This window comes from Balaenoptera musculus, chromosome 3 (genome assembly GCF_009873245.2).
Source record: "Balaenoptera musculus isolate JJ_BM4_2016_0621 chromosome 3, mBalMus1.pri.v3, whole genome shotgun sequence".
Lineage (NCBI taxonomy): Eukaryota > Metazoa > Chordata > Mammalia > Artiodactyla > Balaenopteridae > Balaenoptera > Balaenoptera musculus.
This window is the reverse complement of record NC_045787.1, coordinates 55335585-55354558: the sequence shown is the minus strand read 5'-3', so window position 1 is coordinate 55354558 and position 18974 is coordinate 55335585. Positions and strand designations below refer to the sequence as shown.

General features: G+C 38.6%; 1 protein-coding gene across 1 annotated transcript in view; it reads left to right on the top strand.

Moving 5' to 3' along the window:
- The window catches only part of MRPS27 (mitochondrial ribosomal protein S27), a 97291-nt gene that overhangs the window by 16032 nt on the left and 62285 nt on the right, over window positions 1-18974 (top strand). Inside the window, exons 3-4 of the mRNA XM_036849081.1 lie at window positions 3355-3425; window positions 5471-5529. Of these exons, the coding sequence (XP_036704976.1) occupies window positions 3355-3425; window positions 5471-5529 (130 nt within the window). The remainder of the gene's footprint in view (window positions 1-3354; window positions 3426-5470; window positions 5530-18974) is intronic.

Sequence of the window (18974 nt, the reverse complement as noted above, 5' to 3'; positions counted from 1 at the left end):
ATGGTATTGTTTTCTTCAAACAAAAAGAACATTTTTATACTACTATACATTTCATTTTCTGGACATACTTCCACGTTGTCTATACAGCTTTAAGTTTTGTTAATGAAGAATTCAAATTTCAGACCCATTTTCCTTTATAGTCTTTGCTGACCACAACCGTCCGCTGCCATGTATATTCCTGAGGGAGCTGAGTGACAGGCAAGAAAGCATCTTCTTTGGCACATCCCTTTGAATAAAACCTGGGCATCTGCTGGCCCCTCACTGAAACATGAAGAGTGATTTTGACTGTTGAAACCATGGTCCAGAAGCCTGTGGCGCTGGCCCTCTGCAGGCTGCAGCTGCCCCAGCTTTCATGGCCATCCCTGCTCCGCGCAGTTTTCTGCCTCATTCATCACGCTAGGGCTATCATGTGAGGTGATTGGTTGCATATTATATTTAGCAGCAAACCTTTCTCTGACTTATAATATGCAAATATTATTCATCAGACGCTGGCTCTGAAGCTGTTGCCTTTTTTGGGGCCCCAGCTGATTTTACTGGACTGAGGATATCTTGGTGTAAAAGATTAAAATGGAATCTTGACTTATCACACTACAGAAGCCCACTCAATCCAGTGTTTAGTTATATGCTGTGTACTATATGAAACCCATGAGGAAATGGAGGTCATTTTAATTAGGCCAGTAGATCCTGATCCTGCATTTTTTTAGTTAAAATTTAAATTTTGAGTAAAGGGTTAGTTAATTCTTTATATTGCCTATCATCTCAACACAAGAGCCTCTATTATGAAGAGATCATAAAGATTTGGTATCATGGGAATGCTGTTTAATATCATTCTGTGAGCAGTTAGATTTAACAATTTGCCTTAGTATGAAGAGGTTTTAGGGACTTCTTTGTATATGTGTATTTGTGTTTTAAAATTTTTAAATCACATGGTACCAACCCCTTTAAGATAGTCATAAGTAATTACTTTTACATCATATCAGGTTTTAGTGGTTTTGCAAAGTTCCTTTCCCCTGGTAGCTACTGAGTCATTGAGAGCATTATCCCAGAGAAAGAAAAGAGAAAAATACCGGTTAAGTGCACAGCAATAGGTCTTTAACAAATACTTGTCAATTGATTACCTGTTGCCGTTTTGCTTAATACTAATTTCTTCCACCAGGGAGTAAAAAAAACTTGGAACTCCAGTTAGAGTTGACCCATGAACAATATGGATTTGAACTTTGTGGGTCCACTTATATGTGGATTTTTTTCCACACAGCACTACATGATGCAGTTGGTTGAATCCGCGGATGCGGAGAGCCAGCTATGGAACTTGAGCATCTGTGGATTTTGGTATCCACAGTGGGTCCTGGAACCAATCCTATGTGGACACCAAGAGATAACTGCATTTCTTTTTCCTTCCTCCCTCTCTTTCTCCCCTCCCTCTCTCCCTCCCTTGCTTTATTCCTTTTATTTATTTCTTTAGATATTTATTGAGTGCCTTTTATAGAACTTTTCTAGGAACTGAGAATATATCAGTGAATTAAGTCCTTCATGGTTTTTACTTCTAAGTGTAAAAGAGAAAAAACAAAAAACCAAACACAGACCAGCGTATATAGGCATTTATAGATCATAGAAAATATTTTGGATTTTATTCCAAGTGTGATAGGTAGCTATTGGCTGGTTGAGAAAAGAAAATGACAGGATCTGATTTATTTATATATATATATTTATATTTCAGATCTAGAGCGTATATGATTTGCTGACATATGGTTACAGAGAGTGAGAAAGAATGGGATCAGGGATGACGCCTTAGTTTTTGGCCTGAGTAAGCCAGTTAACTTAGGGGCCATTTACTGAGATGGGAAAGGTTTGGAGAAAAGCAGGTTTGGAGTGGAAAGTTAGAGAATTAAGAGGATATGTAATGTTAAGAGACCTATTAGACACCCACATAGAGATGTCACCCATGTAGTTGGAAATACAAGTTTGGAGTCACAAGAAGAAGTCAGGGGAAGCATATATGTGTGGAGTCAGTAGTCTGTAGATGATGATTAAAGCTCTGGGAGGGAGAGAAGGAGATACCCAGAGACCGAGCAGATGGTGAAGAGTCTGCCCCTCAGACTGAGGGCACGTCAACATCAAGAAGTCAAGAAGAGGAGACCCTGCAAAGGAACCCAAAAAGAGAGAAAAGAGCATTTCATGAAGAACAGAATGCTCAACTCTATTAATTGTTAGTGAGAGGAGAGGTACTATGAGGATGAAGAATTAACCACTGGATTTAACAAAGTAGAGGTGGTCTTTGGTGTCAGTAGAGTGATGGAAACCAAAATGTGATTTGAGTCAGTTCACGGGAGGATGGAACTAAGGAAGTGGTGGCAGTTGTATTGGGGCTGACTCTGTCGTGGAGTCTTGCTGCTGACGGGAGCAGAGCAAAGGAGAAGGAGCTGGAGGGAGATAGGAGGTCAGAGGAAATTTTTGTCATTTTTGTTTTTTGTTTGTTTAATAAAGTTCATCCTTTGTTTAAAAAAAAAATAGGAGGAAGGGTATATGGATACAGATGCTGGTAGCCTGGTAGACCTGATGGTAGGAGGATAAAGTTCCCATGATTGCTTCTACTTTATACTTAGGGAAATAAGACACAAAATCATGAGCTGAGAGTGAGAGTGAGCAGAGACGGGGAAAGACACACATTGTAAGTTCTAGAAGCAATGAGAAGGTATGAAATAATTATTTTGAGGAGTATGTTGCCTGTTATTCCAGAGCTTTTTAGACTCTGAGATAACAGTGTAATCTCAGGAATACCAAGTATTTGTACGGATGTTCTGGTAAAAGGAATCAGAATAGGAATAGTTCAGGCTGAAAATCATTCATTATAACCAGAATGCCTGGTCCCTGTGATTCGTTCAGGGAATGTATAAAAGTAATTTAATAAGTTCCAACTTAAAACATTTTTGAACAACTAATATATTTACCTGGTTCAAAATGCAAAAGGAATAAATGTGTAAGCAATGAAGAGTTTCCTTTTCTTGCCGCCCTACCATCTTGGCCCTCCTTTCCCTGGAGTCTGTCAATAATAACACTTTCTTGTGTCTCCTTCCAGAGATATTTTACTGATCCATTTTTTAAAGCTAAATCTATGCTAGGACTTTTAAAATAATCCTTTCTGCATCAAGTAAATACTTTAAAAAAATTATACTAATATTTCTCTATCCTCTTTAATTTATACAAAAATAATTTCAAAAAAGAGCAAGAAAGAGCATCTGTTTTAATACTGACTTCATAATGTTGACAGCCAGCTGGCAGGAGTTGTATCTGTTACATTTTTCTTAAGAAATATGTATATTTGACAAGGTTCTTTTTTCTTCTTTGTCTTCACAGCTGATCTGGCATCTTTAATGGATAAAACATATGAGAGAAAGCTGCCCGTTAGTTCTTTAACAATATCACGGGTAAGAAAACTTAAATATGAAGAAAGAGAAAGAAGGCAAGAAAGCCACTTTATATACATGAGGCTCTGTAAATAAAGACTATCTTTCATAGGATATATTTTTCCAGAGTATGGTATGTTTTTGTAGTTGCTAATAGATATTTTATGATGAAGTAGCAAATTTCTTTGACTGAAATAAAAGGTAATAAATTTACCAGACTCCAGTGTCAGTGATTACTTTTGTGTATCTGGTTTATTTTAATTTTTCCAGGATTTGGTATCATGATTTTTTTTTTTAAGTTGATATACCCTTCAAAGTGATAGTATTTACTTGTTAATATTGGAAGTAATTTTGGTAGTTGAGAAAGTCTGTAAAAGAATGGATATTAATGTTAATGTTAAACTGCTACAGAGCAATGGATGGGAGGATATTAGGCTAGGAGTCAGGAATAGGACTTGAGAGTAACCATTACTGATCACCTTGTTGTACTAGTTTCTTAACATACATTATCTTGCTATTCTCATAGCGGCCATATGAGGTAAGTATTGTTATCTCCATTTTGCATGTAAGACTCAGAATGCTTGATGACTTTCCCAAGTTCACACAGTTCATAGGTGGAAAAATTGGGCTTCAGACCCAGATCTCTGGGACATTGAAGTTCTTTTCTGTTGCCTCCCTTAAATAGATCTTATCTTGTCTTAATGAATTTGCTTTATGACATTGGGCAAGTGGGCCCCTCTCAATTTCCTCATATTCAGTATGGGGACAATAGTATTTTCCTCATAGGACTGATGTGACGCTAAATGGAGATCTTAGATGTGAAAGCTCTTTGTAGAAATTAATGGCACCATAAAATTCAAGAGACTTAAATCTAGGAGAAGAAAAGTAGAGAAACCATCATCCTTTTTAGTCTGAGTCCTTTCTTTCTGCTCCTTGATATTTTCCTTTTAGTAGGGGAACCGTTTAGCTAGGTTATAACCTAAATTTTATAGACTTATCATTTTCATATTGGAGGGGAACTGAAAGACCACTGGTTCATCCCTTACATGATGTATAAAATCTCTGTATGCCATAATGCCTGGTGTTTGTTTAGGCAGCACTTCAGAGTTTAAAGAGCTTTCACGTACACTTTCTCTTTGGAGCCTCGTCCTCTTCAGTGCAGGTGCCTTTATTCTGTTTATGCAGAGGGAGCAACTAAGTTCCAAAGGGGCCGTGCCGTCTGTTTATGCCACACAGCATGCAGTCAGGAGAGCTAGTTCTCAAGTTCAGGTCCTGTGTTTGAACCATATTTTATCTGCCCCTTAATGAGATTTCTAAACCAAGTCCATAAGTCCTAAAAAGGGGGAGATCCATTAAGTCTCCCCCTCTTTACTTTTCTCTCCCTCTTCCCGAGGTTTTAATTATATTCACTACATCCATTATCTCCTACTTCATCCTTTTTGCCTCTGAGTCTTTACTTCAGAGTAGAATTCCTCCTTAGAAGAGTCTTTTCTGTTTGTTCCTCTGGTTTAGAGTTGAGCACACTGAAGGAGTTTGTGGTTCGAGGGGAGACTTTGCTGGTAGAAGAATCACAGGTTGACTGGTCTGTAGCAGAACCAAATCAGATAGGAATTATATATACTGGTTATAAGACTGAGTTCTCTAAATTTAGATTTTTCCTCTCTTGGGCCATGTTTTTTCAGCGATTAGAGTCTTCATCCTTTCAACTATGTGTTCCCATGTATTTGGAGTTTGGAACATAGAGAAAATATCAGGGTTTAAAGATAATGGGAAATACCAGTGACTAATTATAAATACACTAAGAGGAGCTCTCTCTTGTTCTGAGCAAGGTTAACATTTAGTTTTTAAACAGTTTTTCTAACCAAGGTTGTTCTACGTATAGAAAAAGAGAGGCCATTGTAGATTCTTTGTTGGCATTAACATAGAGTGGTTTTGAGGATGGAACCACACTACATGAACACTGTTCTAATAAAATGGGTGTTTTATTTTTAAGGTCAGTGTGTGACTTAGGCTCAATATATGGCATAATTTATATTCAACCAAAGGCTTCTTTTTTCGTCTTTTAGTTTGTGGACAACATTTCATCTCGAGAAGAGATAGACCATGCAGAGTATTACCTGTACAAGTAAGTTTTCCATTTCATTTGACTATATATTCTCTTGTTTCACATCCTTTTTTAACACAAAAGGTGGTAAGTACTGTATATAATGTTCAGCTCCTTGCTTTTTAAGTTTGTGCTTTGGAGATCTTTCCATATCAGTGTATAGAGAGATTAAACATTTTTTATAACTGTATCATATTCCATACTATGAATATATTATTTAAACCAGTTCCCTATTGTAGGGCCTTTAGGTTGTTTGTGCTCTCTTTTTGTATGATGCACAATGCAATAATTAATAACCTTTTACATAGGTAATTTTGCACATAGTTCTCATAAGTATGTATATTTAATACATATGTAAATGTAATAATACACATGAATATATATATATATATATATATACACACACATATTTAATTTCAATAGCTGTTGCCAAATCGCTTTCCACTGGGGTCTTACCAATTTACATTCCCACCAGCAGTGTATGAAAGAGACCTGTTTCTACAGCTTGGCCAACAGAGGTATTTTCACACTTCTGGATTTTTGTTAGTCTGATAGGAGAAAAAAATATATGTCTGTTTATCTTTTTCCTCCCTTTTCTATTTAGGTGGAAACACACTCTTTTTTAAAACATCTTTATTGAAGTATAATTGCTTCACAATGGTGTGTTAGTTTCTGCTTTATAACAAAGTGAATCAGCTACACATATACACACGTTCCCATATCTCCTCCCTCCCGCATCTCCCTCCCTCCGACCCTCCCCATCCCACCCCGCCAGGCGGTCACAAAGCACCGAGCTGATCTCCCTGTGCTATGCGGCTGCTTCCCACTAGCTATCTATTTTACATTTGGTAGTGTATATATGTCCATGACACTCTCTCACCCTGTCACATCTCACCCCTCCCCCTCCCCATATCCTCAAGTCCATTCTTTAGTAGGTCTGTGTCTTTATTCCCATCTTGCCACTAGGTTCTTCATGACCATTTTTTTTTTTTTCCTTAGATTCCATGTATATGTGTTAGCATACGGTATTTGTTTTTCTCTTTCTGACTTACTTCACTCTGTATGACAGTCTCTAGGTCTATCCACCTCACTACAAATAACTCAATTTCGTTTCTTTTTATGGCTGAGTAATATTCCATTGTATATATGTGCCACATCTTCTTTATCCATTCATCTGTTGATGGACACTTAGGTTGCTTCCATGTCCTGGCTATTGTAAATAGGGCTGCAATGAACATTGTGGTACATGACTCTTTTTGAATTATGGCTTTCTCAGGGTATATGCCCAGTAGTGGGATTGCTGGGTCGTATGGTAGTTCTATTTGTAGTTTTTTAAGGAACCTCCATACTGTTCTCCATAGTGGCTGTATCAATTTACATTCCCACCAACAGTGCAAGAGTGTTACCTTTTCTCCACACCCTCTCCAGCATTTATTGTTTGTAGATTTTTTGATGATGGCCATTCTGACCAGTGTGAGATGATACCTCATTGTAGTTTTGATTTGCATTTCTCTAATGATTAATGATGTTGAGCATTCTTTCATGTGTCTGTTGGCAATCTGTATATCTTCTTTGGAGAAATGTCTATTTAGGTCTTCTGCCCATTTTTGGATTGGATTGTTTGTTTTTTTGTTATTGAGCTGCATGAGCTGCTTGTAAATCTTGGAGATTAATCCTTTGTCAGTTGCTTCATTTGCAAATATTTTCTCCCATTCTGAGGGTTGTCTTTTGGTCTTGTTTATGGTTTCCTTTGCTGTGCAAAAGCTTTTAAGTTTCATTAGGTCCCATTTGTTTATTTGTGTTTTTATTTCCATTTCTCTAGGAGCTGGGTCAAAAAGGATCTTGCTGTGATTTATGTCATAGAGTGTTCTGCCTATGTTTTCCTCTAAGAGTTTGATAGTGTCTGGCCTTACACTTAGGTCTTTAATCCATTTTGAGTTTATTTTTGTGTATGGTGTCAGGGAGTGTTCTAGTTTCATACTTTTACATGTAGCTGTCCAATTTTCCCAGCACCACTTATTGAAGAGGCTGTCTTTTCTCCACTGTATATGGTTGCCTCCTTTATCAAAGAAAAGGTGACCATATGTGCGTGGGTTTATCTCTGGGCTTTCTATCCTGTTCCATTGATCTATATTTCTGTTTTTGTGCCAGTACCAAACTGTCTTGATTACTGTAGCTTTGTAATATAGTCTGAAGTCAGGGAGCCTGATTCCTCCAGCTCCATTTTTCGTTCTCAAGATTGCTTTGGCTATTCGGGGTCTTTTGTGTCTCCATACAAATTGTGAAATTTTTTGTTCTAGTTCTGTGAAAAATGCCAGTGGTAATTTGATAGGGATTGCATTGAATCTGTAGATTGCTTTGGGTAGTAGAGTCATTTTCACAATGTTGACTCTTCCAATCCAAGAACATGGTATATCTCTCCATCTATTTGTATCATCTTTAATTTCTTTCATCAGTGTCCTATAATTTTCTGCATACAGGTTTTTTGTCTCCTTAGGTAGGTTTATTCCTAGATATTTTATTCTTTTTGTTGCAATGGTAAACGGGAGTGTTTTCTTAATTTCACTTTCAGATTTTTCATCATTAGTATATAGGAATGCAAGAGATTTCTGTGCATTAACTTTGTATCCTGCTACTTTACCAAATTCATTGATTAGCTCTAGTAGTTTTCTGGTGGCAGTTTTAGGATTCTCTATGTATAGTATCATGTCATCTGCAAACAGTGACAGCTTTACTTCTTCTTTTCCGATTTGGATTCCTTTTCTTTCTTTTTCTTCTCTGATTGCTGTGGCTAACACTTCCAAAACTATGTTGAATAATAGTGGTGAGAGTGGGCAACCTTGTCTTGTTCCTGATCTTAGTGGAAATGGTTTCAGTTTTTCACCATTGAGGACAATGTTGGCTGTGAGTTTGTCATATATGGCCTTTATTATGTTGAGGAAAGTTCCCTCTATGCCTACTTTCTGCAGGGCTGTTATCATAAATGGGTGTTGAATTTTGTCGAAAGCTTTCTCTGCATCTATTGAGATGATCATATGGTTTTCCTCCTTCAATTTGTTAATATGGTGTATCACGTTGATTGATTTGCGTATATTGAAGAATCCTTGCATTCCTGGGATAATCCCCACTTGATCATGGTGTATAATCCTTTTAATGTGCTGTTGGATTCTGTTTGCTAGTATTTTGTTGAGGATTTTTGCATCTATGTTCATCAGTGATATTGGCCTGTAGTTTTCTTTCTTTGTGACATCTTTCTCTGGTTTTGGTATCAGAGTGATGGTGGCCTCGTAGAATGAGTTTGGGAGTGTTCCTCCCTCTGCAATATTTTGGAAGAGTTTGGGAAGGATAGGTGTTAGCTCTTCTCTAAATGTTTGATAGAATTCGCCTGTGAAGCCATCTGGTCCTGGGCTTTTGTTTGTTGGAAGATTTTTAATCACAGTTTCAATTTCAGTGCTTGTGATTGGTCTGTTCATATTTTCTGTTTCTTCCTGGTTCAGTCTCGGCAGGTTGTGCATTTCTAAGAATCTGTCCATTTCTTCCAGGTTGTCCATTTTATTGGCATAGAGTTGCTTGTAGTAATCTCTCATGATCGTTTGTATTTCTGCAGTGTCAGTGGTTACTTCTCCTTTTTCATTTCTAATTCTGTTGATTTGAGTCTTCTCCCTTTTTCTCTTGATGAGTCTGGCTAATGGTTTATCAATTTTGTTTATCTTCTCGAAGAACCAGCTTTTAGTTTCATTGATTTTTGCTATTGTTTCCTTCATTTCTTTTTCATTTATTTCTGATCTGATCTTTATGATTTCTTTCCTTCTGCTAGCTTTGGGGTTTTTTTGCTCTTCTTTCTCTAATTGCTTTAGCTGCAAGGTTAGGTTGTTTATTCGAGATGTTTCCTGTTTCTTGAGGTAGGCTTGTATTGCTATAAACTTCCCTCTTAGCACTGCTTTTGCTGCATCCCATAGGTTTTGGGTCGTCGTGTCTCCATTGTCATTTGTTTCTAGGTATTTTTTGATTTTCCCTTTGATTTCTTCAGTGATCACTTCGTTATTAAGTAGTGTATTGTGTAGCCTCCATGTGTTTGTATTTTTTACAGATTTTTTTCCTGTAATTGATATCTAGTCTCATAGGGTTGTGGTCGGAAAAGATACTTGATACGATTTCAATTTTCTTAAATTTATCAAGGTTTGATTTGTGACCCAAGATATGATGTATCCTGGAGAATGTTCCATGAGCACTTGAGAAAAATGTGTATTCTGTTGTTTTTGGGTGGAATGTCCTATAAATATCAATTAAGTCCATCTTGTTTAATGTATCATTTAAAGCTTGTGTTTCCTTATTTATTTTCATTTTGGATGATCTGTCCATTGGTGAAAGTGGGGGTGAAAGTCCCCTACTATGATTGTGTTACTGTCGATTTCCCCTTTTATGGCTGTTAGTATTTGCCTTATGTATTGAGGTGCTCCTATGTTGGGTGCATAAATATTTATAATTGTTATACCTTCCTCTTGGATCGATCCCTTGATCATTATATAGTGTCCTTCTTTGTCTCTTGTAATAGTCTTTATTTTAAAGTCTATTTTGTCTGATATGAGAATTGCTACTCTAGCTTTCTTTTGATTTCCAGGAAACACACTCTTTAAGTACTGTTCAGCTCCTATTTTCAATTAACACTGTATTTTAAAACTTTTTCTACATTACTACATTTACTTCATTCTTTCTCACAACTGGGAACAATCCCAGTGAACTACAGCTACACTCACCCCTGTGTACAAAGAAGTATGTTCAGTACAGCACCGTCTATAGCAGTAAGAACTGGAATAACCTAAAGTTCATTAAATAAAGGATTGATCAAATAGATTATGATTTATTCTTATAGTTGATTTTTCATCTATCAAATACCTGTCAAAATGATACCTTACAACTAACTTTTTATTGTGATTCATTATTGTGATTTTAAAAACCAGATTTATGATTTGTTCCAATTCCTAGGCTGCAAAAAAAGACTCAGACTGAAATTTAAAATGTTTCCAGTAAACATTGTATTAGAATATCCCATTCGATCTTTGTTTTTTAAAAAATATTTATTTATTTATTTATTTAGTTGCGGCAGGTGAGCTCCTTAGTTGCGGCTCGTGGGCTCCTTAGTTGCTGCAGGCAGGATCTTTAGTTGTGACTCACCAGCTCCTTAGTTGTGCACGTGAGCTCCTTACTTGTGGCATGCGAACTCTTAGTTGTGGCATGCATGTGGGATCTAGTTCCCTGACCAGGGATCGAACCTGGGCCCCCTGCACTGGGAGCATGGAGTCTTATACACTGTGCCACTAGGGAAGTCCCTTAACTTTGTTTTGATCAAGAGAGTTTTCAGTTATTTCCATCTGGGTATATTTTTTTTAAAGCTTTCTTTATATTAGGGAAAACATATCCAATTTTCTTGTATGTGATATTGCTAACTAGTAATAAGGCTTCTTTTTTTTCTTCCTGAATTGGGTAGAGTCTACCATCGTTTTGGTGTTTTCTGTTTAAATACAAATCTCAAGTAGATAAGATTCCAAAGCTTAAAAAAAAAATTATTTTAAATCTAAGATTGTCTTTAACAGTGTCCTAAGTTTAAATTCTAGGTGCTGAAATCATAATTGCAAGTGCCCTCCTACTCTTCATTAAGATAAACATAAATGGATTCCTTGATGGGAGCAAGCCCTGCCTTCCTTTAGTGGTTCTTTGGCACCGTAAGGCTCCTTTGGTAGTTGTTTTTGCCAGTGGTGAAAGGTGTATTTGGGCTGGCACCTTTGTTTGCTTTGTTCATGGGAAAGTGCAGAAAATAGTTCCAATTTATAAATAGGAACTATTTTTTAGAATTCCATCCTGTAGGACACAGTGCTATAGTCTTAGAAGAAATATGTCCCAAATTTACTTGTACCTCTGTAGCATATAATTGATTTCAGCAATTCAATATTCAGTATGTATTTACTGAGCACCTATTGTGTGCCCAGAATTTGTCCAAGGTGCTGGGCATATAGTGATGAAAAAGTTAGACACTCTCCCTGTCTTCATGCATTGAAGTTTAACTGAGAAATTTAAGTCCTACCGAAAGACATTCTGTGATTAATTCTTCATATCATGTCCAGTTTTGTGAGGCCTGGAGTCTTATTGAAAGTTTCATAAAATCTCCCTGTTTTCATATAGGTCATATAGAAGACTCTTGTCCGTCTTCAATCTGAGGCGTTGTTTAATTTGACATTCCCCATCCTTTGCTTAATCAAAACTAGTATTCTAACCATGACTTATCACTCTTTATTTCCGTTATTTCTCCTCCCTTCCATTGCCAAGAAAATTAGCTCTCTTTTTCTGAGATTTTTTTTTTTTTAGGAAAGAAACGTTTTTATGACTTCATGAGATTACTGTTGTAGGTGTGTGAGACCAAATACAGCACCATAAAGCTGCATCAGGTGTAGATGATGGAGGCTGGCCAGTATTCGTTCTTCAGCTAAGTATCAACTCCTGCTTTCCAGCCTTAGAGGATATACAAAACATAGTAATGCCTCAGCAGAATTATAGGTTAAGTTATGAACTCTTGGGGTTTCCCTGCTTTAATTGAAATCAAGAATGTTAATCCTGAGGACACCAAGGGCCTCTGGGATTTCCACCAGTTAGGTCTTCAGCGTTCATGGTTGCAATGCCTAACGTTTCCACATGGGATGACGTTAGACATCTCGGGGTAAACTTACAATCACAGGTGTAAGGTACGGAAATATAGGAGCAATTCATTAATCCTGCAACTAATAGCTTCTTGCTGGCCTGACTGGAGAATTTCTCATTCCCCAGGCAGTACTGTCTTTGAGGGGAAGGCCCACAACAGGACTTTGGCTGCCACCTCTGTCAGTGGCGCAAATCTTTCCCTGCCTCAGTCTGTAGAGACCAGGGCTCTGCAAGCAGAATGTAATCGCCACATCCTCTCATCTTCTAGTGATCAGATCTCCCCAGTGATTATGTAAAGGCTATTAGAGCCGAAGAAGTTTGGAAACCTGGAGTGATCAGTGGAGAGCTAGCTGAGCATCTGCCGTTGAGTCAGGTGAACAAGTAAGCAGTTCAGGGTGCTTCCGGCACCTGCCAGTGTGTTATCAGCCTCTCATTCCAGGAAAGACTGTCAGCCTGTGAATATCCTGAAGTACACAGGTTTAAAAGTTTGGGGGCATCAACATTAAAGAGTCCCAGGGATGTTTTAAGGAGAGTTAAGAGAGGCTGCTATTTAGATAGCAGGAGGGAGAACAAATACTCAACCACCCCTCTTTGGGCTCTGGGCTCCTCTCTGGGGGCCCACAAGCTTTTGATCAACTTCTGCCCTGCCACTTACAAATAAAAAATGGAAACACCAAGGAAAGGGAAATGATGCTTTAAACAAAAGAATAATGTGAACTAAAGATGATTAAGTCAGTTAATACCAGGAACAATATAGGTTGACAATAAAGAAATTTTCTTTAAAAACCTGATAATACTCTACAGCAAACCAAGAGTAAAAGTGATTACAACAGTAAAAAGGCTAAATTGAAGTAAAATAAACAAAATATGAAAGCTAAGAAATAAGAGAGCAAAGGCTGCTAAGAACTGTTGGGCTGTAACAAAATAAAACATGATTAAAATAAGAGAATAAAAAAAAACAAATAAAAAATAAATAAAGCAAGATAAGAAGGACGTGAGCCAGGGACTTCATAAACTGTGTATAGATATGGCTGGGAGGTTAGGAAAATAGGCACAGGCACGCTATTGCAGGGATACTCTCAGCAGGCTGAACAATAGATCACTTTATGAGTGGTTTGCAAACTGTCTTCCAAGAAGCCCTCGAGCTGGTTCCTCAAGGGGCCTCCGGTGCGTGGCTTGGGGAGGAATAGGATGTGAGGGAGAGGCCAGATGGTCCTGCCACCAGCCCTCTGCTTCTGCTTCAGCCAGAAAAGCTGTGCCTCCAGCTGCTTTGTGTATCGGGGTGGTGGAGAGAATTCAGGGGGTTCTGTGAACTTCGATGAGAATAAAATTACATTTTTATTTTCACTGACCTCTCAGTATTTAGCATTGCCTTCAATCGTGAATATAGGCAACAGATCACAGTACTGTTAGCAGCGTCTGTCTTTCTCACCAATAAAAATCATTGATTTTTTTTTTTATATCTCATTACATTTGTTGCAGCTATCTTGACAAATTATGCTCATCACTCCTTAGAAATTGCATTTATAATTAAACTACTGCTGGCTAGTGTTGTCTCGTACATTAATGGAGAAGCACATGTGACCATATCTCAAGGATTTTTTAATGTTTTGATAATTCTATTTCACTGTAATTGGTCTCCTTTGTTATCCTGTGCATTTAAAACATTATTCGAGAAGGTGCCATCAGACTGCCCGCGAGTTCATGCCGCAAAAAAATGTTATAAACCTCACCGTAAAGGCCTTTTGCTTAGGCTTATTCCTGCTTCTTACCCCAGGCCTCTTGAAGTTTTCTAGTTCTTTGTTTTTCTTCGTACAAAGAAGGCTTTCTTTTATTTTAGGTTAGACCTCATAGAGTAAGACAGGCATATGGTTGATATGTGTTCTGTTATCCAAATGAGAACTTAGATACAGCCAGTCTCTTGTCTCCCCACTGGAGCAGGAAGAGGTTTGGCGAGAAGTGAGATTCGGACAGGCCCTGAGATGCCGTCCATCAGGAGACTAGTGCTGGGAGGCTGTTGGGTAGGAGCACCGCTGCTCGAGTTTGGTATCATCACGCCCCTCCCCACTCCAGCCCCCGGTTGGCGAGGGGAGAAGCCACGGTGTTCCCCCTGCAGTAGCAGCAGAGGTTTGGTGGCACAGAAGATGAAGGTAAGAGCACAGCACAGCTAACGGCAGCTAAGAGGAAGAGGCTGCTCAGTGATTGGTGAGCGTGAGAAGTTGACTGCTGATTCATGCTTAACATTTGTTAAAAAGAGTTTTTATACGTCCCACTTTAGTTTTAAAAGGAATTGAGCGACCAATTTTTTTTTCCTTGCCAAAGGATTGATTTCTGCTTACCCACATGCCCTCTCATTGGCTTTTGAAGAAAAAAGATTTCTTACCTTTGCCTTACTATCAATTTATAGTGTTGCTAAGAATCCAGTTTGCATCTTGATTTTACTGACGCAGAGACTAAGGCATGGAGATTATCTGAGCAGACCCAACATAGAGTGTGTGTGTGTAAGCCACTGCCTGTCCTGCGCTGAGAAGGGAAGCCATGAGGATGAATGTGAACAGTGGAGCAGTGCTAGAAAGACCAAGACAGTGCTTCCCCAGTGCAAGGTAATATCGATAAGGATTTCAGATGGGGCTACAATTTATTTTTAAGAAAACTGAGGCAGAAGGAATTCCATGGAAAGCACAGTCTAGAGTGTGGTAAAGCAGGAGGAAATTAAAATTAAGGGATAAGAGGAAATCCCTTATATTTCTTATAGTCTGTGGGTTGTTGTTTGTTTCCTAAGAACCATGATCTTAGCTTTTTCTCCACAGTAGATCTCTTTTTGTGATCTGTCTGCTTGAGGTCAATGTTACTGTATAGTGAGTTTATCTAGAATTTTCATTTATTATTTTTTGGAGAGCGTGTCTTTTCTGGACCACCTAGTCAGTAGTTCTGAGCTCAGGATTCTCCAGGTTGATGTGTGCTGCCCACATGCAGACACATGAGCCCTGAGGCAGGCTCTGTGTCTCCCTTTCAGGAGATAAAACTGCATGTCATCAGTGAAATTGTGGCATCAGTAAAAGCTGTTATTTTCATGGTTTATAACAAGCTTTAACAGTGGCTGTATTAGTATTGGATTAGTGCATTAATAGAATGCAAACCCAAGCCATAAAAATTCCTTCTTCACGGAGGATGTTTGCAAATTGCATTTTTAAAGGCTTATTTAGACTTTCAAATCATTTTGGGACTGTGGCAGTTAAGAGATGCATGAAATTAAACTTGCTCCTTTTACTATTAGAGCGTCAATAATTTGAACTGATAATTTAATCTGCAACCTAAATGGTCATTCCTAAGGATAAGTGATAGAAATTTCTAATGTCTATATAACATATTCTCTCTATTTTAAGAATATACACTTTTTAAAAGGTAGCCTTTTGGTTGTTAGCAAAAATGTGGGGAATGCTGAATTACTTGTCATACAATAAGAAAAGATTGTGGCAGAGCTCCATGAGAAGGTCTGTTTTTCTCAGAATACAGCTCTCTGTGTTGCCATGGAGAGTGGCGTGCCACCCACTAATGAGAGGAAGTTAAGGTTGTGTGACAGGCTGTTTGTTGCCAACAGAGTCATCCACGCTGTACCTTGGCCTCAGGCATCTTTCATCCGTGGCTTAACTGACCTGGCAGATACCAAGTGTCCCTGGTTGGAGACGGATGGCGGGTCAGGAACAGCTGGGGCGAGGCAGATGGCAGCCTGCACGTCTCCAGGTCCCGGGTTGGCAGCCAGCCTTAAAAAGGAAGGACCAATGGCTTCCCTGGTGGCGCAGTGGTTAAAAAGGAAGGACCAAAATAGCTTCATTTTTCAATAAGCAAAAATATCCACATGGTTCCTTAGAAGGTGAGCGCATTACCCCAGGCCTATGTTATAAGAATCCATTTCTGCCTGTAGGAAGAGGGGAAAGTGGGAGTTTACTAGGAGGGAACACTTCATGAGTTTAAGCAGTGATCATTTTTCTTTGAGGGCATAGAGATTGTGTTTTACAGCACTAAAATGTAATTTAAAATTTTTCTGTTAGCATACTGCCAAGTCTCATTATGTTTGAACATTATTAAGGAAAGAGCAAAGAGCCCAAGGGGGGCGGTAAATGAGTCTTAGAGCATTTTTTAGAAAAACACTTTCATACTTTAATATTGCCAGGCGCTTTATTTAGTTCTTATTTGCTAACCCTTACCACAGGCCTGGGAGAGAGGTACTGTTAATGGCTCTGCATGAGGGGATAGCAGATTGTCACGAACATCACCACGCCTTGCCAGAGACCCATGGAGGCTCCACTCCTTCTGACTTTGCACTTCTCTCCCGCTGGTCTTGTTATTTCAGCCTGGAGCCTGGTCATAGGAGGAGTGTAGGGGTAACCTTCAAGGGTGTTTTCTTGGCTGTGGTTCTAACATTCCACCCAACTTGCCCAGAGTGATCTCACACCTTAGATACTCTCGTATTCCTCTGGCATAATGAATGGGTCCCTGAAGGCCCTTATCCTCGGAGGCCAGAGCAGTCCACGCTGCTACAGACATCCATTTACGAGTCTTTGTAGAGACGTAAGCTTTCATTTCTTTGGGGTAAATATCTAGCAGTGGAATGGCTGGAGCATGTAGTAGGTATATATTCCAGAGGGGTTATACCATTGTCCAGGCCCGCCAGCGGTTCCAGTGCTCCATAGTTTTGCCAACAGAGTTGGCCATGCTAACATGTGTTTAATGGTATCGCACTCTCACTGTGGTTTTAATTTGTATTTGCCTGATAATTAATGATGTTGAGCATCTTTTCACGTGCTTATTTGCCAGCCATATAACTCCTTGGGGAAGTATCTGTTTAAATCTTCTGCCCATTTTTCTTTTATTGAGTTGCTTGTTTTCTTATTATTGAGTTTTGAGAACTTTTTCTCTCGTAATCTTCTTTATCTTTTTATTCACTTAACAGTGTTTTTCAAAGAGCAGTTTTTATTTTTGATGGAAGTCCAGTTTGTTAATTTTTTCTTTTATGAATCATGCCTTTGGTGTCAACTGAGAAATCTTTGCTTAACCCAACACCACAAAGATTTTTCTCCTATGTTTTGTTTCAGAAGTTTTATAGTTTTAGGTTTCACAGTTAGGTCTATGATCCATTTTAAGTTATTTTTTTTTAATATGGTATGAGGTAAGGGTCCAAGTTAAATTTCTGGCATTAAGAATACCTAGTCATGTCAGCACCATTTGTTGAAAAGACTTTTCTTTCTGCACTGAATTACCTTTGAATCTTTGTTGAAAACCAGTTGTTTATAGACAAGTGAGTCTCTTTCTGAACTGTTTTGTTCCATTGATCTCTGTTCCATTGCCTCTCTTGATGCCAGTACTACACTATCTTTACGGCTGTAGTTTTATAATAAATCTTAAAATTAGGTAGTGTGAGTCTTCCAACTTTGTTGTTCTTTTCCAAAGTCGTTTTACCTAGTCTAGGTCCTTCGCATTCCATATCAATTTTAGAATCACTTTGTGTGTATGTACACACATACATGCATACATATATTATTAATAATAGAGAAATTAGGAGCAAGATCAATTCCAGAAATATGTATTGAGTATCTAGTATATATTTATTTATTTATTTATTTATTTATTTATTTATTTTTTATTTTTGTTTGTGTTGGGTCTTCGTTTCTGTGCGAGGGCTTTCTCCAGTTGCGGCGAGCAGGGGCCACTCTTCATCGCGGTGCGCGGGCCTCTCACCGTCGCGGCCTCTCCCGTTGCGGAGCACAGGCTCCAGACGCGCAGGCTCAGCAGTTGTGGCTCACGGGCCTAGCCGCTCCGTGGCATGTGGGATCCTCCCGGACCGGGGCACGAACCCGTGCGCCCTGCATTGGCAGGCGTACTCCCAACCACTGCGCCACCAGGGAAGCCCTCTAGTATATATTTAGAAATAAGATGGTAAGAAGGATCTTATAGGATATGAAGCGATATTGATTATGTGAAAGTCAGTAATCATTCTTTTTCCATTGAAGACAAATTTAAACTATCCTGACAGAATTTCAGATTTCAAGTCTGTAAGACAAATGATTCTCAGCTCTGTTTAAAAGGGTATTTCCAAAGCCAATAGAAGGTTTAAGAGAAGTATTTTTTAATTTGCCAGAACTGTGGTGTGTTCAAAGGAAGGATATGAATCACTACAATCAAAAAGATTATAAATTGGCTGGGGATAACTAGATATGTGAAACAATTCAACATCAACAGAAATCTTGGATATAATAAATAGGTAAATTGACGATATGTAACAAAATGTGTGTTTCTGAGAAAACATGCTTTGGGCAGGCTGGAGGAGGGGTTGATATCATTATCAGCAAACATTCATAAAAGAGGCAGAACTTGAGACAGCCTTGAAGATTGGATGAGTAGAAGAAATGGGAGTGAGTGTTCAAGATGCAGCAAGCAGTATAGGGGGGGTTAATAGAGTGAGGTGAGAACTGACCTTATGGGGATCGACAGGGGCCTACCAGGGAGTCGTGGGAAATAAGGTGGGCAGATTATAGAGGGAATAGAACGCTGGCAGCATCATGCATTGCTAGTAGATATATATATAGTGGTACAACTTCTGTAGAGAGAACTTTGGCAACATCTATCAAAATTATGAACGCACATACCCTTTGACCCAATAATTTCACCTCTAGGAACTCCTGACGCACTGCATACATGTGAAATAATATCCATTACAAAAAGATTATGTCCGTCAAGGCCTGCAGATATTAGTTATTCAAAAAAAAATTTTT